General features: G+C 40.0%; 1 protein-coding gene across 3 annotated transcripts in view; it reads left to right on the top strand.

The window, feature by feature from the left end:
• BORCS5 (BLOC-1 related complex subunit 5) overlaps positions 1-25,025 on the top strand; it is a 103,837-nt gene that overhangs the window by 59,949 nt on the left and 18,863 nt on the right. For 2 of the 3 annotated variants that reach the window (XM_035028201.1, XM_035028200.1), the window contains exon 3: positions 11,012-11,169. In XM_035028201.1, coding sequence (XP_034884092.1) covers positions 11,012-11,169 — 158 coding nt within the window. Of the gene's footprint in view, positions 1-11,011; positions 11,170-17,290; positions 17,348-25,025 lie in introns of all 3 variants that reach the window. The other variant, XM_035028199.1, reaches the window with a different exon arrangement.

Genomic DNA, 25,025 nt, shown 5'->3' with positions numbered 1-25,025 from the left:
ATAAAAACAGTTCGAAGGGCTGGCAGTTTGTGGTCTCCTACAAATGATAAAATTTACCATCTCTAAATTTACACACCTTTCTGTTCTCCCTCCTCCTCCTATCAGAAGATAGTAGGAGTGGTTCAGTCATCAAAATGAGGGAAATGGTGGTTCTTGACACTGGAGAGTGATGGGAAATCTTCACTTACTGCCTCTAGAATTGGCCTCTGTTTCCTGAAACTTTGTAGCTTCAGGAGTAGAAAAAGTGGCCTATCACCATCATCATCTTCTTTTTTTTTTCCCTCCCTCCTATCTTGCTCCTTCTGAGATCTGGAGCAGGATTTGTGGTAGATTTTCAGAGACTCCTGTGAGTTGAAAAAAAGCACATTATGATACTAGACTCATCTACCTGGGCTGATTTTTGGATGATTGGGGGAGGGTACAGTTGTAATTTATAAGGGTAATTTAAAGTATAATTTATTTGACTTTGAAGTTGGCTGCAACTCAACTTGAACCACGCTAGTGTACCTTGTAGACTCAGCAGCTTTCTTAAAATCCCTTTTCCCTTTTTTTTTTTTTTTTCTTTTTTACAGAGGAAGAGTAAAGATTTTGTTTTGTGAGCCACGGTTGGGTTGTGGCTCCTCTGCTTCAGCCTTTCAGCCCTCTGGGAGCTTGGGCTGGCTCTGACTTTTCCCTGTTCTTTTTTTTTTTTTTTTTTTTTTTTTAAGATTTTTTATTTATTTATTTGACAGAGAGAGACATAGCGAGAGCAGGAACACAAGCAGGGGGAGTGGGAGAGGGAGAAGCAGGCTTCCCGCAGAGCAGGGAGCCCGATGCGGGGCTCGATCCCAGGACCCTGGGATCATGACCTGAGCCGAAGGCAGACGCTTAACGACTGAGCCACCCAGGCGCCCCTTCCCTGTTCTTTAATACAAGCCCCAGTGGTCTCCTCAAGCACTGGGAATCTTCCTCATTCACTTTAGAAGAGCAGATTCAGACTGAGACCAGGTCTCACTCTTAAGTATATGTGGAGAACACAGAGTAGGGACCTTGAGAAAGCTTCTTCTCCCTAAATCTTCCTCAGCTCACTCTGCTTGGAATTTCAACAGTATCCTCCTAACCTAATTTGAGAACCTTTTATGTACCAGGTGCTATATGGCAGACATAAGAGATAAATAGATAAGTAAAATATGGTTTCCATCTTCTACCAGTTTACAGTTTGTTATGCGGCTTTTAATCGCCTTGGAGAAGTTACTGTTTAAGGTATATTCAGCCAAATATACCTTGGTGAGAATGAAAGATATCCAGGAACTGGTTTTGGCTTATGTAGTTGGGGATACTTGAGGCAAGGAAAGAGAGGAGAACTGCCCAAGAAGATGTTACTTACAGATGAGAAAGACCTTGGTCACTTTTTGTTAAAATGAGTTTATTTACTTAAAATTTTCTGGAAGGAAAATACATTCATATGGGGGCGCCTGGGTGGCTCAGTTGGTTAAGCGACTGCCTTCGGCTCAGGTCATGATCCTGGAGTCCCGGGATCGAGTCCCGCATCAGGCTCCCTGCTCGGCAGGGAGTCTGCTTCTCCCTCTGACCCTCCTCCCTCTCATGCTCTCTGTCTCTCATTCTCTCTGTCTCAAATAAATAAATAAAATCTTTAAAAAAAAAAATACATTCATATGGTTTAAAAAAAAGGTTAAAAGTATGCCCCTTACCCTTGCTTTCCATCTTTCTAACTCTTGTCATTCCAGAATTTCTTTATGCAAATATAGGCATATATGAATATATATTTTTATTTACTTGTATATCCCCCATTTTTTATACAATGGTAGCGTACTCAATACACTATCCTATATACCTTCTTTTATTACTTAATATCTTTTTTTTTTAAAAGCACTTGTTAGCATTTAATGAACCTCCTTCCCTGTGGCTTTAAGCTACCAGGACACAGCACCCCCCCCCCCCCCCCCCCAATCTTCTCCTCAGCTCTTCTGCTGAAGACTTTGACCTTCACAGTGACAGGCTGCTTCGAGAACTTCCCCTTCCCCAGAACTTTGTAGTAGCCTGATCACACCACATCAGTGATAGGAGCAGCTCCAGGCTTATTTTTGGCAGCATTTACCCGTGTCTGCTCACTGACCAAGGTCCACAGTTTATCAAGGTTGACAGTTGGGCAGAAGCTCTCGTTCCTAAGTGGTAATACCTCATACCAACTTTCCCAAAGTAACCTGAGTGGTATCTGTTTACTCCAGCCTCCTGGGTGCTTCCCCTGTTTGCCCCATGCGGCCATGGCCATGGATCACATGATCCCCAACTTTCCGGGTCTTCCTCAGTTTGGATGGCATGTTGGCAGCCTAGGCAAAAGATGTATTACCTAATATCTTATGGAGACTTTTCTGTATGAAAATATACAGAGCTCCTTTGTTGTTTTCTATGGTCATATATTTGTGGATATACCTTGATCTAATTAACAAGCTCCCTATTGATGGACATTGAGTTTTTGCTCATCTTTTACTATGATAGTCACCGTTGTAACAAATAATTATATATATCTTATACAAAATTTGGCATGTGTGCTAATTTATGTGTAAATTCCTAGTAGTGAAATTGCTGCATCAGGGGCTTAATGGATTTGTAATTTTGATATCCATGTCAAATTGCCCTCTATGGGGGTGTACACACTAATCAGCAATGCTGCTTTCTTCATAGTTCCACCTTCGGAGTTTTTGTCATACTTTTGGTTTTTACCAATGTGAAAGGTGAAAAATGGCGTTGCAGTGAGGTTTTGATTTCTCTTTTTCTTATGATGAATGAGTTTGTACATCTTTTCTTATAGCTGAGGCATTGATACTTTCTTTTCTGTGAAATGCCTTTGCCCATCTTTCTTTTGCTGATTTATTACTTGCCAGTTTCTAGAAGCTCTTTATATTATAGGAAGTTTGCTCTTTGTGATATGAGTTACAGACATTTTTCTCGGGGCTGGTTGTTGTTTTTTTTTTTTTAACTTATGGTGTTTTTTGCCATGAGGAATCTTGATTTTTATACTGTTGAATTTATCAATGTTTCTGTGTGGCCTTTGCATTATTCTGGCCCAATACTGATAGCACAGAATCATTCATTTTTCTTTCTATGGTGGCACCTCATTCTCTTCCTACTTCTTGGATTGACAGCAAAAAGCTTTTGTGATTTGTTTAGAGAGATAGAGAGAGAGTACAAGCAGGGGGAGCGGCAGGCAGAGGGAGAAGAAGGTTCCCTGCTAAGCAAGGAGCCCGATGCGGGACTAGATCCTAGGACCCCGGGATCATGACCTGAGCCGAAGGCAGAGGCTTAACCGACTGGGCCACCCAGGCGCCCCAGCAAAAAGCTTTTGGTACCTTCTGCCTCAAGTCTGTTCCTGGGACTGTATCTTTGTCAGTTTTAGTCCTTGGTAATTTTGTTAGATTTTAGTGGTTTGAAAAATCCTCCATTTTCTTGATTTCAGGCACTCCAGAAAACTTTGACATTTTCTTATAAAATTAAACATATGATTACCATGCAACCCAGCAGTTGCAGTCTTGGGGCATTTATCCCAGAGAAATGAAAATTTGTTTATACAAAAACCTGTGCACCACTATTCATAGCAGCTCTGTTTTTAATAGCCCCCAAACTGGATGCTACCCAAATGTCCTTCAGTAGATGGATGGTTAAACAAACTCTAGTACATACATACCATGGAATACTACTCAGAAATAAGAAGGAACAAAGTATTGCAACATGCAACAACTTCGATGAATCTCTTATGTATTATGTTGGGTGAAAAAAGTCAATCCCCAAAGGTTACATATTAAATTATCCCGTTTATAAAACATTTTTGAAATGACAAAATTTTATTTCATTTTATTTTTAAAGATTTTCTTTATTTATTTGACAGAGCATACAAGCAGGGCGAGCTGCAGGCAGAGGCAGAGGGAGAAGCAGACTTCCCGCTGAGCAGGGAGCCCGATGCAAGGCTCGATCCCAGGACCCTGGGATCATGACCTGAGCTGAAGGCAGACGTTTAACCAACTGAGCCACCCAGGAGCCCCTGAAAGGACAAAATTTTAAAAACGGTGAACAGATTAGTGGTTGCCAGAGGTTAAGGATGGGGAGGAGAATGAGAGAGAGGTAGATGTGGTTCTAAAAAGCAACACAAGAAATCTTTGTGGTGATGGAACAGCTCAGGATCTGACTCCAGTGGCAGATATATGAACATACACATGTGAAAAAATTGTATAGAACTAAATCTAGTAGGCATCCTTATCTGTGGAGGATACATTCCAAGACCCCCAGTGGATGCCTGAAACTGGATAGTACTGAACCTTATAAATACTAGGTTTTTTCCTATATGTACATACCTGTTATAACATTTAACCTATAAATTAGGCACAGTAAGATTAATAATAGCTAGTAATAACTAGAACAATTATAACATGATACAGTAATAAAAGTTACATGAATGTGTGCTCTCTCTGTCTCAGAATGCCTTACTATACTGTACTCACCCTTCTTGTAATGACATGAGATGATAAAATGCCTACGTGATGAGATGAAGTAAGGCGAATGATGTAGGCATTGTTCTATACTGTTAGGCTACTATTGACCTTTTGGCAGTATGTCAGGAGTATCATCTGCTTCTGGACTGTAGTTGACCACTACTGTACACAGGCATGCACACTAATGAATGCACACACACACGAGTGCAAGTAAAATGAGGACATCTGAATAAGATCAGTGGATTGTATCACTGTCAATATCCTGGGTGTGATGTTGTATTGTAGGTTTGCAAGATGTTACCTTAGGGGGAAATTGAGTAAAGGGATACACAAGATCCTATACACAGGGTCTCAATAAAAGTTTCAATTAAAAAATAAATCCCCATTTCTGCAAATAGCTTCACCAAAAGCTGTGTGGAGGCAGGTTCAGCTGGAGGAACTGGTGTTCTGCTGTGCTAGGATCAGCAGTGGAACTGCTGAGGGACCTAGTGCTAGCAGTGGAATGTGGAGGAACAGGGCAGTGCCTCAAGTTCAACCCAGCACTGTGGGGCAAGATGAAGATCTGAAAACACTGCCTGGCATTTCCAAGGATTCTCTGGGATAGCCCAACTGGATAGCCCATCATACAGCCTGTTGAAATGGGGGCTGGAGGTGGGGAGAAGACTGGTTTAAGTTCTAGGACCTCAGAAATCAGTGAAGGTTTGACATGGGTGATTAGGGGCAGGAATGAGGAGGGAAGACGAGCTTTGATGTGGGTGGGTTTATCTTGATCATGCCCAGCATGTGCCCCATTGCCATATTTATTTTGGTGTATCTTATGCTGTATCATTGGCTCTGGTTTGAAACAGAGTGTGGCCTAGCATAGTGGTTCTCAAAGTGTGGTAAGGTGATCCCTGAGATCCCCAGGACCCTTCTAGGGATTCCCTGAGGACAACACTATTTTCACAATCATAATGTAGACACTTGCTAATTACTCTCATTCTCTTAGAAATGTACGGTGGAGTTTTCCGGAAGCTACACGTTATAAAAGCAATATATTAAATGCAGAAGCAGATATGAAAATCCAGTTGTTCTCTGTTAAGCCAGACATTGAAAAAACTTACAAAATTTAAACCAGTGCCATTTTTTTGTTTTAGAAACTATAGTTACTTCTTTTAAATATGTTGTTTATGTTAACATGTAATGAGGTTATTATTATTTTAAAATAATGTAATAAATATTCAAGAATTTTCTCAGTTTTAATTTTTAATAGGTGAATATTGTTATCCACATAATAAAAGCTTTTTGGGGTCCTCAATAATTTTTGAAAGGATAAAGGAGTCCTAATACCAAAAAGTTTGTGAACCTTTAGCTTGGCAGAAAGTACTTGGCCAAAAGTTGGTACGCTTGAGTTCTAGTCAAGACTTTGCTGTGTTACTATGGACAAGTCCTTTAGCCTCTTTAATTGATTTTTTTCTTACATAAATGCTAATAATTATCCTGATCTACCTACCCCACCTTAAAGAAAAATAAGGTAAGTTTATATGAAAGGCCTTAAAAATATAATGTCCTATAAAATGTAAGGAATTTAATAGTTATACAACAAAACTGGTAATGGAAGAAAACACAAAGAACAGGAGTTTCTGGTGCATTAGCTGATATTCTGTTCACTTTTTAATTTATTCATTTTTGCATCTCCTCCTAACAGCTTCCTTTAACTTTTATTTCTGTTTCTCAATTTTTCAAACAACTATTTAAAAAAATTGTTACTGAAGTAGGTTGACATACATTGTATTAGTTGCAGATGTACAACATAGTGATTCCACAATCCTATCCATTTCTCAAAGCTCACCACGAGATGTGTAGTCCCCATTTGCCACCATACAGCATTATTACAAGATTATTGACTATATTCCCTACTCTCTACTTTTGATCTCTATTACTTATTTATTTTATAACTGGAAATATGTACTTCTCAATCCCCTTCACCTATTTCACCCATCCCCCTACCTCTCTCCCCTCTGGCAACCACCAGTTTGTTCTCTGTATTTAAGAGTCTGTTTTGTTTTTTAGATTCCACATGTAAGTGAAATCATATGTTGTCTTCCTCTGTCTGAATTACTTCATTTAGCATTATACCCTAAGTGTCCATCTATGTTGTCACAAATGGCAAGATTTCATTTTTTTATGACTAATATTCCTGTGTGTGTGTGTTCTAGATCTATACATCTTCTTTACCCATTCATCTATTAATGGACATTTAGGCTGCTTCCAGTATTTGGCTATTATAAATGATGCCGCAATAAATATAAGGGTGCATATACCTTTTCAAATTAATGTTGTTTTCTTTAGGTAAATACCCAGTAGTGGAATTACTGGATCATATGGTAATTCTGTTTTTAATTTTTTGAGGAACCTCCAAACTGTTTTACACAGTGATTGCACCTATTTACATTCCACAACGTCTGAGAGTTCGCTTTTCTCCGCATCCTTGCCAGCACTTGATGTTTCTTATCTTTTTAATACTAGTCATTCTGACTGGTGCAAGGTGATTATCTCATTGTGATTTTGATTTGCATTTCCCTGATGATTAATGATGTTGAGCATCTTTTTCATGTGTCCATGAGCCATCTGTATGTCTTTGGAAAAATGTTCAGGTCCTCTGCCCATTTTTAAATCAGATTGATTGGGTTTTTTTGGTGGTGTCTAAGTTCTTTATGTATTTTAGATATTAGCCCCTTCTCAGATATATCATTGGCAAATATCTTCTCCCATTCACTCGGTTGCCTTTTTGTTTTGTTGATGGTTTTTGTTTTTTGTTGTGCAAAACTTTTTATTTTCATATAGTCTCAATAGTTTATTTTTGCTTTTGTTTCCCTTGCCCAAGGAGAAATATCCATAAGTATGTTGTAAGGCTGATGTCCAAAGAGATGACTGTGTTTTCTTTTATGGTTTCAGGTTGCACATTTAGGTCTTTAATTCATTTTGAGTTTACTTTTGTATATGGTGTTAAGACAGCGGTCCAGCTTCATTCTTTTGCATGTGGCTGTCCAGTTTTCCCAGCACCATTTATTGAAAAGACTGTCTTTTCCCCATTGTATATTCTTGGCTCCTTTGTTGTAGATTAATTGACCATATAAGTGTGGGTTTATTTCTGGGCTATCTGTCCTGTTCCACTGATCTGTTTTTGTGCCAGTACCATACCATTTTGATTACTGTAGCTTTGTAGTATATCTTTAAGTGTGGGGTTATGATTTGTTCTTCTTTTTCAAGATTGCTTTGGCTATTCCAGGTCTTTTGTGGTTCCTGTGTAATTTTAGGATTATTCTAGTTTCATGAAAAATGCTATGGTATTTTGATAGGGATTGCACTGAATCTCTGGATTGCTTTGGGAAGTATGGACATTTTAACAATACTGATTTTTCCAGTCCATGCACATGGTATATCCTTCCATTAGTGTCATCTTCAGTTTATTTCATCAGTGTCTTATAGTTTTCAGAGTTTAGGTCTTTCACCTCCTTGTTTAAAATTATTCCTAGGGGGGCGCCTGGGTGGCTCAGTTGGTTAAGCGACTGCCTTCGGTTCAGGTCATGATCCTGGAGTCCCTGGATCAAGTCCCACATCGGGCTCCCTGCTCGGCAGGGAGTCTGCTTCTCCCTCTGACCCTCCCCCCTCTCATGTGCTCTCTCTCATTCTCTCTCTCTCAAATAAATAAAAATCTTTTAAAAAAAATTATTCCTAGGTATTTTATTCTTTGGGATGTAAATTAATTTTTTTTTAAGATTTTATTTATTTGAGAGAGAGAGAGCACAAGCAGGGAGAGGGGCAGAAAGAGAGGGAGAAGCAATCTCCCTTGCTGAGCTGGGAGCCTGATATGGGGCTCGATCCCAGGACCCTGGTACATAAGCTGAGCTGAAGGCAGACACTTAACTAACTGAGCCACCCAGGAGCCCCTTGGGTGCAATTTTAAATGGGAGTTTTAAAATTTCTCTTCCTGTTATTTCATTTGTAGTGTATAGAAGTACAGCAGGTTTTTCTGTATATTAATTTTTATATCCTGCAGCTTTATTGGATTCATTTATTCTTTTTTTTAAGATTTTATTTATTTGTTTGAGAGAGAGAGCACGAACAGGGAGAAGGGGCAAAGGGAAAGGGAGAAGGCAGGCTCCCTGCTGAGCAGGGAAGCCTGATGTGGGGCTCGATCCCAGGACCCTGGGATCATGACCTGAACCAAAGGCAGACACTTAACTGAGCCACCCAGGTGCCCCTCATTTATTAGTTCTAAGAGCTTTTTGGTATAGTAGTAGTCTATATAGTAGTCTATATAGTAGTCTCTTATAATCCTTTGTATTCTGTGTTGTCAGTTATTATTTCTTCTCCTCCATTTCTTTTTTTTTTTTTTTCTTAAGATTTTATTTATTTATTTGACACAGAGAGAGCAGAAGCTGAGGGAACGGGAGAAGGAGAAGCAGTCTCCCCGCTGAGCAGGGAGCCCGATGGATCATGACCTGAGCCGAAGGCAGAGGCTTAACCAACTGAGCCACCCGGGTGCCCCTTCTCCTCCATTTCTGATTTTGAGTCTTCTCTCTTTTTTTTTCTTGGTCAGTCTGGCCAGAGGTTTATCGATTTTGTTTATCTTTTCAAAGAACCAGGTCTTGGTTTCATTGATCTTTTCTCTTGTTTTTTTAGTCTCTGTTTCATTTATTTCCACTCTCATCTTTATTATTTGCTTCCTTTTACTAACTTTGGGCTTTGTCGTTCTTTTTTTTTTTAGCTCCTTAGGTGTCAGGTTAGATTATTTATTTGAGATTTTTCTTATTTTTTGAAGTAGGCCTATATCACTATAAACTTCCCTCTTAGAACTGCTTTTGCTGTGTCCCAAAGATTTTGGACCATTTCATTTCATTTGTCTCCATGTATTTTTTTATTTCCTATTTTATTTATTTATTGACTCATTGGTTGTTTAGTGGCATGTTGTTTAGCCTCCATGTGTTTGTATTTTTTCCAGTTCTTTTTTTTTTAAAGATTTTATTTATTGGGATGCCTGGGTGGCTCAGTCAGTTAAGCAGCTGCCTTCAGCTTGGGTCATGATCCCAGGATCCTGGGATCTGAGCCCCGAGTTGGGCTCCCTGCTCAGCAGGGAGCCTGCTTCTCCTTCTCCCTCTGCCCCTACCCCCCAAATTGTGCGCACTCTCTCTCTCAAATAAATAAAATATTTTTTAAAAAAAGATTTAAAAAAAATCTTTTAAAAAAAGATCTTATTTGTCAGAGACTGAGCACACAGCAGGGGAAACAGCAGGCAGAGGGAGAAGCAGACTCCTCGCAGAGCAAGGAGCCTGATCTGGGACTTGATCCCAGGATCACTTAAGGGCCTAAGCCACCCAGGCATCCCTCCAGTTCTTTCCATGTAATTGATTTCTAGTTTCATACCATTGTGGTCAGAAAAGATGCTTGATCTGATTTCAGTCTTCCTAAATTTATTAAGACTTGTTTTGCGGCCTAATGTATCATCTTCCTGGAGGATGTTTCATATACCCTTAAAAAGAATGTATATTCTGCGGCACCTGAGTGGCCTAGTCAGTTAAGCATCTGCCTTTGGCTCAGGTCATGATCCCAGGGTCCTGGGATTGAGCCCCACATCGGGCTCCCTCCTCAGCGGGGAGTCTGCTTGTCCCTCTCCCTCTGCCCCTCCCTCTTGCTTGTGCTCTCTTGCTCGCTTGCTGTCAAATAAGTAAGTAAATAAATAAATCTTTGAAGGAAAAAAATGGGTATTCAGCCATCTTTGGATGGAATGTTCTGGGTGTATCTGTTAGGGCCATCTGATGTAATGTGTTGTTCAAAGCCATTGTTTCTTTATTGATTTTCTGTCTGAATGATTTATCCATTGATGTAACTGTGATGTTAAAGTTCCCTAGTCTTCATTTTCTTCCTTTATGTCTCTTAGTATTTGCTTCATGTATTTAGGTGCTCCAGTGTTGGGTGCATCAATATTATAATTGCTATATCCTGTTATTAGATTGATCCCTTTATCATTATGTAATGCCCTTCTTTGTCCCTGGCTGCAACCTTTGTTTTAAAGTCAGACAATTATTGTAATTATTAAAAGAAATTAAATAAATACATTTTCCAAAGGTTTCATTCAAGAAGGGATTTATATTCTTGATACCTTGAAATAGTGTCTTATGGTCAGGAGCTGTATTCTAGAGAAACCACTTACTAGTCACTATGTGACTTTAGGAAAGTTACTTAATCTCTCTGTGTCTTAAGTTTCTTACCTATGAAATGGGACTAATAATACCTTACTTTCTAGTGCAATTATGAGTATGAAAATAATGCATATGAGACATTTTGCTGAGTACTTGGTGTATAATAGATGCTCCATAAATGATGGTTGCTATGATTGTCATTAGCATATAACAAAAGATGGAAGATTAAATTTTAGTCTCCTACCCCGTCTTTACTGAACTTATTAAGTTACTTATAAAACAAGTTTGTTAATAGTAACTTCCATTTCATTTCTTTTTTTTTTTTTTTCCTGTTTGAAGGGCTATTGAGTGGCCAGACTTCCCCAACAAATACCAAATTGGAGAAATTGGATTCTCAGCAGGTGTTACAGCTCTGCCTTCGATATCAGGATCATCTTCATCAGTGCGCAGAGGCCGTTGCCTTTGATCAGAATGCTTTGGTTAAACGAATCAAAGAGGTAATGTACTGTGGGAAAATAAAATCACCGGCTCATTATTGTGATTTCCTCCGACTCCCAAGTCCTTTTTTACTGGGAAGTAGAGCCAGTGATCCAGGCTTTATGGGGAATAGTCATTTTCTGATTTAGTCTTGACATTTGTCCCCATTGCTTTAGATAGATTGTCTTTCCTAGCAGTAAAATGTAATGATGAAAAGGAGTAGTCCATGGAGCTGGAATTTGAAACCTGGTTCACCACTTCTTTGCTTGGATAAGTTACTGAACTTCTCCTGGTCTCAGTTTTCTGATCTGAAAAAAGAGTAGTAACCTATCCCAAGGGTTTAATGAAGATTAAAATTGCTCAGTAAGTGTTAGCTACTATTAGTATGTGAAGTCCTGCCATACTGATCTGCTCTAGCTGATTCAAATCTTTGAATTGACTTTAGCTGTTTCCTACATGAAATTTATATTTTGTTTTCCAGTAGGGTATCAGTTGTTTGAGAGCAGGAGCCTTGATATCACTTACAATTATTTTTTCACAGTATGAGCACATGAAAAGCGCAGTGATTTTTATTGGTTGAATGGAAATAATTATGCTTATTCTATCCACAAGGTTTTTGTGAGGGAAGGAACAAGGTAATTCCTGTGAAAGTACTTAGAAAACTGAAGTGTGTTCTACAGATGTTTAGTAATTATTAAGAATAATAAGGTACTTCAGTTAAACACTGAAATATATCATTGACTGGGCTCCTGCATAGTATAGTACATACATTTTCTAAAGTTTTCAGTAAAGAAGGGATTAAGATTCCTGACACCTTGAAGTAGTTTCATATAAAGAAAAGGTCAGGAGCTCAATCTTGGAGAAACCACTCATGTTAATGGCAACTCCTGGAGTTGTTTAACAAAATAGTCCTGGTCGTTGACTCAGGCACAAGAAGAAGATGGATATGAGGAAGCACACAAGTAAAGGGTTGAGAATCACTGCAAATAGATGTTGTAAATCCTTGAGATTACAAAGTTGTCTCTAGGTATATTGATAAATTTAAATTTGCCAACACCTCTAATATTTTACTACTTACCTTTCATAAAATATATACATATATGTTTCTCTCATGGCTTAAATACTTTTATTTGGAAGAGCGTTCCAAATTGTCATTTTATATTTTCATATTGGTTGGCATTGTTGTGGCCTTTCAAATATTATAAACATATTTTACTATATTATGATCTATAGAAATTTAAATCCCAGATGTGATTGTGTTTGTTTTAATACTTAGTTTTCCTCTCCTGCCGGTAGGTTTAGGATGTGGTCTGTAAATCATTATTTTAATAAGCTTATCAAACGATATTGAATCCATTCTCCATTACCTGAGATTTGGGAACCACTGGTCTAGAGCACTGTTTTGCAAAATAAATTCTACAAAATTAGTCCCACGTGAAGAAGGTCAAACTTTTTGCATATTCCATCACAACCCTTGGAAAGTCACAATGCATATTATCTTTTTAAAAGTTCTTAGGAATCTTACAGGAAATGAAACTGGTGTTTTTCTTTTTTATTATTATTAATTTTTAAAAAAAATTTTATTTTATTATGTTAATCACCATACATTACATCATTAGTTTTTGATGTGTTCCATGAGTCACTGTTTGTGTATAACACCCAGTGCTCCATTCAGTACGTGCCCTCTTTAGTACCCATCACCAGCTAACCCATCCTCCCACCCCCCTTCCCTCTACCACCCTCAGTTTGTTTCTTAGAGTCCATAGTCTCTCATGGCTCATCTCCCCATCCGAATCCTCCCCCCTTCATTTTTCCCTTCCTGCTATCTTCTTCTTTTTTTTTTTTTTAACATATAATGTATTTGTTTCAGAGGTACAGGTCTGTGATTCAACAGTCTTACACAATTCACACAGCTCACCATAGCACATACCCTCCCCAATGTCTATCACCCAGCCACCCCATTCCCCTGCCCCCCACCACTACAGCAACCCTCAGTTTGTTTCCTGAGATTAAGAATTCCTCATATCAGTGAGATCATATGATACATGTCTTTCTCTGATTGACTTATTTCGCTCAGCATAATACCCTCCAGTTCCATCCGCGTCATGGCAAATGGCAAGATTTCATTCCTTTTGATGGCTGCATAATATTCCAGTGTGTGTGTGTGTGTATACACACACACACACACACCACATCTTCTTTATCCATTCATCTCTCGATGGACATCTTGGCTCTTTCCATAGTTTGGCTATTGTGGACATTGCTGCTTTAAACATCGGGGTGCACGTACCCCTTCGGATCACTGCATTTGTATCTTTGGGGTAAATACCCAGTAGTGCAATTGCTGGGTCATAGGGTAGCTCTATTTTCAACTTTTTGAGGAACCTCCACACTGTTTTCCAGAGTGGCTGCACCAGCTTGCATTCCCACCAACAGTGTAGGAGGGTTCCCCTTTTTCTGCATCCCCGCCAACATCTGTCATTTTCCTGACTTGTTAATTTTAGCCATTCTGACTGATGTGCGGTGGTATCTCATTCAGGTTTTGATTTGGATTTCCCTGATGTCAAGCAATGTTGAGCACTTTTTCATGTGTCTATTGGCCATTTGGATGTCTTTGGAAAAATGTCTGTTCGTGTCTTCTGCCCATTTCTTGATTGGATCATTTGTTCTTTGGGTGTTGAGTTTGATAAGTTCTTTATCGATTTTGGATACTAGCCCTTTATCCTGATACATCATTTGCAAATATCTTCTCCCATTCTGTCGGTTGTCTTTTGGTTTTGTTGACTGTTTTCTTTTGCTGTGCAAAAGCTTTTTATCTTGATGAAGTCCCAGTAGTTAAATTTTGCCCTTGCTTCCCTTGCCTTTGGGGATGTTTCTAGGAAGAAGTTGCTGCGGCTGAGGTCGAAGAGGTTGCTGCCTGTGTTCTCCTTTAGGATTTTGATGGACTCCTGTCTCACATTTAGGTCTTTCAACCATTTTGAATCTATTTTTGTGTGTGGTGTAAGGAAATGGTCCAGTTTCATTCTTCTGCCTGTGGCTGTCCAATTTTCCCAACACCATTTGTTGAAGAGACAGTCTTTTTGCCATTGGACATTCTTTCCTGCTTTGTTGAAGATTAGTTGACCATAGAGTTGAGGGTCCATTTCTGGGCTCTTTATTCTGTTTCATTGATCTATGTGTCTGTTTTTGTGCCAGCACCATACTGTCTTCATGATGACAGCTTTGTAATAGAGCTTGAAGTCCGGAATTGTGATGCCACCAGCTTTGCTTTTCTTTTTCAGCATTCCTCTGGCTATTCAGGGTCTTATCTGGTTCCATACAAATTTTAGGATTATTTGTTCCATTTCTTTGGAAAAAGTTGATGGTATTTTGACAGGGATTGTATTAAATATGTAGATTGTTCTAGGTAGCATTGACATCTTCACAATATTTGTTCTTCCAATCCATGAGCATGGAACGTTTTTCCATTTCTTTGTGTCTTCCTCAGTTTCATTCATGAGTATTCTATAATTTTCTGAGTACAGATTCTTTGCCTCTTTGGTTAGATTTATTCCTAGGTATCTTATGGTTTTGGGTGCAGTTGTAAATGGGATCGACTCCTTAATTTCTCTTTCTTCTGTCTTGTTGTTGGTGTATAGGAATGCCACTGATTTCTGTGCATTGATTTTATATCCTGCCACTTTACTGAATTCCTGTATGAGTTCTAGCAGTTTTGGGGTGGAGTCTTTGGGTTTCCCACATAAAGTATCATATCGTCTGCAAAGAGTGAGAGTTTGACGACTTCTTTGCCGATTCGGATGCCTTTTATTTTTTTGTTGTCTGATTGCTGTGGCTAGGACTTCTAATACTATGTTGAATAGCCGTGGTGGTAGTGGACATCCCTGCCATGTTCCTGACCTTAGGGGGAAAGTTCTCTGGTTTTCCCCATTGAGAATGATATTCGCTGTGGGTTTTTCATGGATGGCTTTTACGATATTGAGGTATGTACCCTCTATCCCTATACTCTGAAGAGTTTTGATTAAGAAAGGATGCTGTACTTTGTCAAATGCATTTTCTGCATCTATTGAGAGGATCCTATGGTTCTTGTTCTCTCTTTTATTAATGTATTGTATCACATTGATTGATTTGCGGATGTTGAACCAACCTTGCAGCCCAGGGATAAATCCCACTTGGTCGTGGTGAATAATCCTTTTAATGTACTATTGGATCCTATTGGCTAGTATTCTGGTGAGAATTTTTGCCTCTATGTTCATCAAGGATATTGGTCTGTAATTCTCCTTTTTGATGGGGTCTTTGCCTGGTTTTGGGATCAAGGTAATGGTGGTCATAAAACAAGTTTGGAAGTTTTCCTTCCATTTCTATTTTTTGGAACAGTTTCAGAAGAATAGGTGTTAATTTTTCTTTAAATGTTTGGTAGAATTCCCCTGGGAAGCCATCCGGCCCTGGGTTTTTGTTTGTTGGGAGATTTTTGATGACTGCTTCAATTTCCTTAGTGGTTATAGGTCTGTTCAGGTTTTCTATTTCTTCCTGGTTCAGTTTTGGTAGTTAATACATCTCTCGGAATGCATCCATTTCTTCCAGAGTATCTAATTTGCTGGCATATAGTTGCTCATAATATGTTCTTATAATTGTATTTCTTTGGTGTTGGTTGTGATCTCTCCTCTTTCATTCATGAGTTTGTTGATTTGTCTTTTCTCTTTTGATAAGTCTGGCCAGGGGTTTATCAATCTTGTTAATTCTTTCAAAGAACCAGCTCCTAGTTTCGTTGATCTGTTCTACTGTTCTTTTGGTTTCTATTTCATTGATTTTTATTATTTCTCTTCTCCTGCTGGGTTTAGGCTTTATTTGCTCTTCTTTCTCCAGCTCCTTTAGGTGTAGGGTTAGGTTGTGATTTGGAGACCTTTCTTGTTTCTTGAGAAAGGCTTGTATTGCTATATACTTTCTCTTAGGACTGCCTTTTCTGCATCCCAAAGATTTTGAACAGTTGTGTTTTCATTTGTTTCCATGAATTTTTTTAATTCTTCTTTAATTTCCTGGTTGACCCATTCATTCTTTAGTAGGATGCTCTTTAGCCTCCATGTATTTGAGTTCTTTCCGACTTTCCTCTTGTGATGAGTTCTAGTTTCAAAGCATTGTGGTCTGAAAATATGCAGGGAATGATCCCAATCTTTTGGTACCAGTTGAGACCTGATTTGTGACCTAGGATGTGATCTATTCTGGAGAATGTTCCATGGGCACTAGAGAAGAATGTGTATTCTGTTGCTTTGGGATGGAATGTTCTGAATATATCTGTGAAGTCCATTTGGTCCAGTGTGTCATTTAAAGTCTTTATTTCCTTGTTGATCTTTTGCTTAGATGATCTGTCCATTTCAGTGAGGGGGGTGTTAAAGTCCCCTACTATTATTGTACTGTTATCAATGTGTTTCTTTGCTTTTGTTATTAATTGGCTTATATAATTGGCTGCTCCCATGTTAGGGGCATAGATATTTACAATTGTTAGATCTTCTTGTCGGATAAACTCTTTATGATATTGTGTCCTTCCTCATCTCTTATTATAGTCTTTGGTTTAAAATCTAATTTGTCTGATATAAGGATTGCCACCCCAGCTTTCTTTTGGTGTCCATTGGCATGGTAAATGGTTTTCCACCCCCTCACTTTCAATCTGGGGGTGTCTTTGTGTCTAAAATGAGTCTCTTGCAGACAGCATATCGATGGGTCTTGTTTTTTTTTATCCAATCTGATACCCTGTGTCTTATGATTGGGGCATTTAGCCCATTTACATTCAGAGTAACTGTTGAAAGATATGAATTTAGTGCCATTGTATTGCCTGTAAGGTGACTGTTACTGTGTATTGTCCGTGTTCCTTTCTGGTCTATGTTGCTTTTAGGCTCTCTCTTTGCTTAGAGGACCCCTTTCAATATTTCTTGTAGGGCTGGTTTCATGTTTGCAAATCCCTTTAGTTTTTGTTTGTCCTGGAAGCTTTTTATCTCTCCTATTTTCAGTGACAGCCTAGCTGGATATAGTATTCTTGGCTGCCTATTTTTCTCATTTAGTGCTCTGAATATATCCTGCCAGTCCTTTCTGGCCTGCCAGGTCTCTGTGGCTAGATCTGTTGCCAATCTAATGTTTCTACCATTGTAGGTTACAGATCTCTTCTCCCGAGCTGCTTTCAGGATTTCCTGTTTGTCTCTGAGACTGGTAAGTTTTACTATTAGATGTCGGGGTGTTGACCTATTTTTACTGATTTTGAGGGGGGTTCTGTGTGCCTCCTGGATTTTGATGACTGTTTCCTTCCCCAAATTAGGGAAGCTCTCTGCTATAAGTTGTTCCAATATACCTTCTGCTCCTCTCTCTTTCTTCTTCTGAGATCCCAATTATTCTAACATTGTTTCGTCTTATGGTATCACTTATCTCTCGAATTCTGCCCTAGTGATCCAATAGTTGTTTATCTCTCTTTTTCTCAGCTTCTTTATTTTTCATCATTTGGTCTTCTATATCCCTCATTCTCTCTTTTGCCTCATTTATCCTAGCAGTTAGAGTCTCCATTTTTTATTGCACCTCATTAATAGCCTTTTTGATTTCAGATTGGTTAGATTTTAGTTCTTTTATTTCTCCAGAAAGGGTTTCTCTAATATCTTCCATGCTTTTTTTCAAGCCCAGCTAGTATCTTTAAAATCATCATTCTGAGCTCTAGTTCCAATATCGTACTAATGTCTGTATTGATTAGATCCCTGGCAGTCAGTACTGCCTCTTGTTCTTTTTTTTGAGGTAATTTTTTCTGTCTTGTCATTTTGTCCAGAGGAGAATAGATGAATGAGAGAACAAAATGCTAACAGGGTAAAAACGACCCCAGAAAAATATACACTAAACAAATCAGAAGAGACCTGAAACCAGGGGAAAAGAAAGGGAAAGAAAGAAAAAAGAAAAAGATAAAACAGACAAACAAAAAACAGAATATGATCAAATATGATCAGGCTGGTGCATAGATCAGTGCCACACACTAGATTGTGGGCGTATTTGGTCTGTTAGAAGAGAGTGCCTCCCAAAATTTTAAAGAAAGAAAAGCTTATATATGTACAAAAATAAGGGTAAATACGATGAAGGGATGGAATATGATTGTAAAGATGAAAATTATAAAAGATTTTATAAAAGGAATTGATAAGAAATTGGTTGGGGAAAAAAAGGATTTAAAAAAAAAGGGGGGGAGAGAATGTGATCAGGCAGGAGACTAGAACAAAGGCATACACTAGAGATTTAGGGTGTGTTTTGGTTTGTTATAAGAAACTGTATCCCAAAATTTTAAAGAGAGAACAACTTATATATATATACACCAAAAATAAGGTTAACTACTATGAAGGGATAGAATATGACTCTAAAAATGAAAAATAAAAAAGATGTTTTAAAAAAGGGACTGATAAGATGTTGGTTGAAAAAGGGAAAAAGAAAAATTTTTTTTAAAAATTTAAAAATTAACTTTGAGGGGTGCCTGGGTGGCTCAGTTGGTTAAGCGACTGCCTTCGGCTCAGGTCATGATCCTGGAGTCCCAGGATCGAGTCCTGCCTCGGGCTCCCTGCTCAGCAGGGAGTCTGCTTCTCCCTCTGACCCTCCCCCCATCATGTGCTCTCTCTCTCTCTCATTCTCTCTCTCAAATAAATAAATAAAATCTTAAAAAAAAAAATTAACTTTGAAAGACTAAAGAATCATGGTAAAAAAGCCATGGATTTTATGTGCAGTATTCCCCTAGTGCTGGAGTTCTGCCGTTCTCATTGATCGGTAAACTTGGTCTTGGCTGGCTGTTCTGGCTGATCTTCTGCGGGAGGGGCCTGTTGCCGTGGTTCCCAAATGTCTTTGCCGGAGGTGGAATTGCCCCGCCCTTGCCGGGTCCGGGCTAAGTAATCTGCTTGGGTTTGCTCTCGGGAGCTTTTGTTCCCTGCAAGCTTTCCCTACAGCTTTGGAGGACGAGAGTGAAAACGGGGGCCTCCCAATCTCCGCCCCGGAGGAGCCGAGAACTCGGGGCCCCGCTCCTCAGTGCACCCCCAGAGAAAAGCAGTCAGTCATTCCCGTCTCCCCAGTCTCCAGCTGCACTCCGTGCTCACCTGGCCTGTGACCGAGCATTTCTATCTCTGGCACCCGACTCGGTGTGGAGTTGCCAAACCCAGCAGACCCCTGCGGTGTGCTCCCATGCTGCTCCTCCTGGGGGAGGAAGGGGAGTCTCCCCAGATCTGCCGCTTGTTGGGTCCCTGCTGGAGGAGCAGTGGCCCAACTGTGCCGCGGATCACGGTTTATGGCGACCCCGAGCTGAGAGCCCACTCCTCGGCTCCGTCTCTGCAGCCGGCTTCCCCGCTCCCATACCTGGGAGCTCTGCTGCACTCAGGCACCCCCAGTCTTTCTGTGACCCCGAGGGTCCTGAGGCCACACTGCCCCACCGAGGGTTCCACACCCTGCTTAGCCACTGGAGCGATGTCCCTCAGCAGAGCAGGCTTCTAAAAGTTCCGATTTTGTGCCCCGCTGCTCTATCACTTGCCAGAAGTGGCCAACAGAGGCCCCCTCCCCTGCTTTCTATCCTCGAATATCACCTCAGATTCACTTCTCCGCATGTCCTACCTTCCAGAAAGTCGTCGCTTTTCTGTTCAGAGAGTTGCTGCTATTCTTTTCTTTGATCTCCTGTTGAGTTTGTAGGTGTTCAGAATGGTTTGATGCCTATCTAGCTGAATTCCTGGGACCAGACGAAATTTGGGTCTCCTACTCCTCCACCATCTTGCTCCTCCGACCAAAGTTCCAATTCTTTAAATAAAATTTTCTAATGTACATTTTTTCCCGCAAACTCAACTCAGATCCATCCTTTCATATATTCATGCAAATGTGATTTTCAACTCAGTTGAGACTGGCCTGGTTCAACATGATTTGGGTATCCCAAAATAATTTCAAGACTGAAGGACAGTTACCATCCCATGTCAGAAGATTTAACCTTTTTCTTTGTTTTCTTCTGGTCTAAGCATCTGATGCCCTCAGGAGTGTGGAAATCGAAAATCTATTATTTATTTTTTTTAATATTTTATTATTTATTTGACAGAGAGATAGAGAGGGAACACAAGCAGGGGGAGTGGGAGAGGGAGAAACAGGCTCTCTGCTGAGCAGGGAGCCCTATGCGGGGTTAGATCACAGTACCCCGGGGTCATGACCTGAGCCGAAGGGAGTCACTTAACCAACTGAGCCACCCGGTCGCCCCAAAACTGGTGTTTTTCAAACCTCTTTGATCCCAGAACCCTTATCTTAGGTAACATCTTACAGAAGTAGTGTTTTTTAGTACATTCTTTGGGAATTGCTTTTGTAGACACAAGACCTTACAATTTTTGATTACTGTGCTAGAAATTAACTATGATGTTAACTCTTAGGAGATTTTAGAACAGTAAATCTATTTCGTAAGGCTTCTCGTCTTCTTTTTGAAAGGTCTTTAGTACATTTCTGTTGTTTTGTAGTTTAGGAAACTGTAATACAGAAAGATTAAACTAGTAGCTCAGCATCAAAGAGTGGGTATTTTGTAGCTTGTTGTACTAGATAGAGCTCCTCATTATACCTCATTTCCAAGACTCTCAAGCAGTATTTCTTGGCCCTGAATATATGTTAGAATCACCTGGGAATTTCTACCTCCAGTATTTAGGATGGAAAATTTTATGCACACACACACTGAAGTAGACAAATATTGTGAATCTTCATGTACTCATTGCCCAGCTACTCACCACAGGCATCAGTTTGTGTAAGGTCCTGTTTCGTTTATACCCCGACTCACTCCCTGCCACCTCTCCAACTGATCTATTTTGCAGTAAATCTCAGGCATATAATTTCATTCATAAGCATTTAAGTATATATCTTTTTTTTAAGAGAGAGTACAAGCAGCATGGGGGTGCAGAGGGAGAGGGAGAGAATCTTAAGCAGGCTCCATGCGGGGCTCAATCTCAGGACCCTGAGATCATGACCTAAGCCAAAATTAAGAGTTGGAAGCTTAAGCTTAACCGACTGAGCCACCCAGACGCCCCTAAGTCTATATCATTAAAAGTAAAGGACTCTTTTAGACTTAGAGAAAAGTCACAAAAATAATTTAGAGAGTTCCTCTATACCCCTCACATAGCTTCCTCTAAAGTGAGCATTTTACAGAACCTTAGTACAATGATCAGAATTAGGAAATTAATATCAGTACCACATAAGTAACTCAGCGGAGACCTTATTTGAATTTCATCAGTTTTTCCACTAAGAGAGCCTTTTCCAAAACACAGCCATAATGCTGTTGTCATACCTAAAATAATAATACCTTCATTTATCAGTATAGCTGAAGTGCTTTTAAGAAGTAACTGATGTAGGGGCACCTGGGTGGCTCAGTTGGTTAAGCGACTGCCTTCGGCTCAGGTCATGATCCTGGAGTCCCGGGATCGAGTCCCACATCGGGCTCCCTGCTTGGCAGGGAGCCTGCTTCTCGCTCTGACTCTCCCCCCTTTCATGTGCTCTCTCTCTCATTCTCTCTCTCAAATAAATAAATAAAATCTTTAAAAAAAAAAAAAAGAAGTAACTGATGTATAGGTGTCACTCTACATTAGTTAGATACAAATCTTTGAAGGGTGGTGAGTGGAGAAGGGAGGAAGCTAGGCATTGGTATTTATGGAAGTGCTCTAGATGATTCTAACATGTGACTAGGGTTGAGAGCCAGTGTTTTGGAGCATTTATTTTAAACAAACTGAGTTTAAAATTGTTTGAGGAACTTTGGGATTCACTTTGAGTGCTACCTGGGGTTGTTACAGAACAGAGAAAGGACAGTACCCACGGTATGCGGTACCTTGATAGTTCTCTGAAGGTGAAGGAGGTGAGCACTGTTCTAGGGTTTTCATTAGTGACTTGGCATCTCTGTTGGTAAGTGCTAGCAAACTCCTAAAACATACACATCCATCTGTGCTCACTTCTAACCTCAGGGTTGAAATTAGTCACTTCCAAATGAATAAAGCAGAGGATGTAGTTTTGATATAACACCAACTCTCTAATATTATTCCAGATGTTTCCTGGAAATTTGGTTGCAAGTGTGAGGAAGTAACATAATGCTGTATGTGTTGAAAAGTAAGGAACTTAATAACCTTGGAGAATATGTATTAGTGGAAGTGTAGAACCTGGATCAACTAGAGACTCATAAAATTACAGGCCTGCAGTCACTTTAAGTTTGGATCAAAGGGAAACATGGCTATAACTGTTCTGATTCAGATAAAAGAAGATCAGGGAGTTAGCTAAGCTTTCCTGTTCCTAAATTTGGATGATGCTCTTGAATAAAAAGTCTGTGTTTTACAAATTCATGTGTCTGAGAGAGGAGTAGGAGATAGAGGCTCTCTCCCAGAGAGCCTTGTAATTAATGCACACCGATCACCAGTTTCCTTGGTGGCTCCTGGGGGACCCCTCAGTCAGCCGACCAGCATCACTGAGCAACTGTTGCAGACCTACTCAGTGTGAAGGTTTTTAGGGGTTACAGAGAAATGCGACAAAGTGCCTGCTCGCTGAGAGCTTAGTCTTAAGTGAGGGAACAGAGATATGCAGCACAGTAACATGAAAGATAAGGCACTATTGATGGAGAGTGCTCCATTGTGGTCCCTAACTGAGGTGCTATGAGTTAAAGATCAGGATATCCTGGGGAAGGTGAGGTTGAAGCCAGCTCTTAAAGGGAAATCAAAGTTTGGGAAATGAATGAAGGAGGGGGAGCATTGCTGGCTACAGGAACACCTTGGCAGTCTTAGAAGAAAATTAACTTTGAGGCTTTAGGTAACAGTGAAGAAACTAAACTTGTTCAAAAAACTCTACTCTGCATTAAGAACCATAGAACATTAGAGTTCACAGGACCTTAGAGATCTTCTGGTCCAGTGCCCTCATTATTTAGATGCAGAAATTGAAGCCTAGTAGAGAGGGTAAGCAAGTTATCCAGGGTCATGGAGTGAGGTAGTGGCCAAAGTTATGGAATTAAAAGTGGATGAAGATCAAAGGAGGGTTTGGTGTTTTGTTTTGTTTTACAGGTGGTATACTTGAACGTGTTCACAGGTTGATGGCGAAGAGACAGAAAAGAAGAGATTGAAGATGAAGGATAGAAAGGGTCTTGGAGCAGGGTCCCTGAGGCAGCAAGAGAGGTGGGATTTAGAACCCTAGGGCATTTGTTTTGAGAGAACAGGGAGAATTTGGACAAGTTTATAAAAAGAGGGTAACCGGCATAGACCAGCCAAACCGAGGAGCCTGTGTATTCCCTCTGAAGAAGAGGGGAGGTCATTCACTGAGAGCACTGGGAGTCACGGAGGGCTCAGCTAAGGGGGGATAGCATGTACCTTATATTTGTGGGTGCTTCTGCATAGTGGTTCTACGTGCAAACTCCAGAACCTCATTGCCTGGATTCAAATCCTGGCACTGCCTCTAACTAGCTGTGTGACCTTGAACAAGTAACTCAGTCCTTCTGAGCCTCAATTTCTTCTTCTGTTAAATAGAGTACGAATAGTATCCACCTCAGAAAGGTTTTGGTGAGGGTTGAATGAGTTACTCTCTGGGAAGTACTTAGGACTTTGTGTGCCATATGGTAAACACTACAGTGTTGGCTCTTGTCGGGTTTTGTTTTTGTTTTTAAAGATTTTATTTATTTATTTGAGACAGAATGAGAGAGAGAGAGAGAGAGCACATGAGAGGGGGGAGGGTCAGAGGGAGAAGCAGGCTCCCCACCGAGCCGGGAGCCCGATGCGGGACTCGATCCCGGGACTCCAGGATCATGACCTGAGCCGAAGGCAGTCGCTTAACCAACTGAGCCACCCAGGCGCCCTCTTGTCGGTTGTTTTTAATATAATTAATGACTAAAGAGAAAAACCCAATAACCCTAATGCCATGAGTTGGCCTATATGTAGTTTCTTGATACCAGTAGCAGCCTGAATATTGGCTTGTTTTAAGCTGTACTCTAAACAACCCAAGTATGATAAAGAACTAAGGAGAGGCAAGACACAATTTTTTAGCCCACTCTTGATTTCTCTCAAGCCCTGCATGATTTCTTCCATGCTAAGGATATGTAATATGTGTAAATTTTTGTGGTTAATTGTTTGTTCTACTTTGTGAGTAACAAACCAGTGCCTGGGAACATGAATCATGAGAACCATGAAACTGGATGGCAGTGAATGATGAGTCCTTGGCTTCTAGGCTGCAGACACATCACTCTTGTCATTTCGGTGATTTTTCTGTGATAACTCATTTCTAGTTAAGGTTCAAGTTGGCAGGCAGACACTTTTAGTTTTAGGTCACATCAACCATTGAAATTTGGGTTAACTGAAAAGTGAAAGGAACATAAATCCTCCTAATGAGGGTGCCTTCCCCAGGGGCAGGAGATTTGGGAGAGAAGGGCAGGTGGCAAATACACAGTCTCAGGAAGACATAGTTGAGACATTTGGAGTAGCTCTTGTCACTGACCTGGATCATGTTTCTGCCTCACTGTAGTTGCTGTCAATGGGTAAGTATGTTCCTAGTTTGGAATAGTTTGTGAACTAAGATAAAACCACTAGGTTTATTTCATTATGGTTATTGTGTGCTGGCTCAAAGGCCTTGAGACTAAATTCATGGTATGATTCTGGTAATCTGTGTTTTTCATTCTTGGATGTGTTGATAAGCATGCTATTCTAGGATAAACCAATATAAAGCATTGAATGGAAGTTTAGATGAACAGGTGTAAGAAAGAATTTTAGTTCTGAGAAAGCCACATGATTACATGGGATTACAAAGAGACCCTAGGGAATTGGAGGGAGCAATGAACCATGAGAGACTATGGACTCTGAGAAACAAACAGGGTTTTAGAGGGGAGGGGGGAGGGGGGGTTGGTTAGCCCGGT

Source organism: Mirounga leonina, unplaced genomic scaffold, assembly GCF_011800145.1.
Source record: "Mirounga leonina isolate KUSES-001 unplaced genomic scaffold, KU_Mleo_1.0 Mir_201, whole genome shotgun sequence".
NCBI lineage: Eukaryota > Metazoa > Chordata > Mammalia > Carnivora > Phocidae > Mirounga > Mirounga leonina.
The sequence above is the reverse complement of the archived record's forward strand: the minus strand, read 5'-3'. Positions and strand labels throughout refer to the sequence as shown.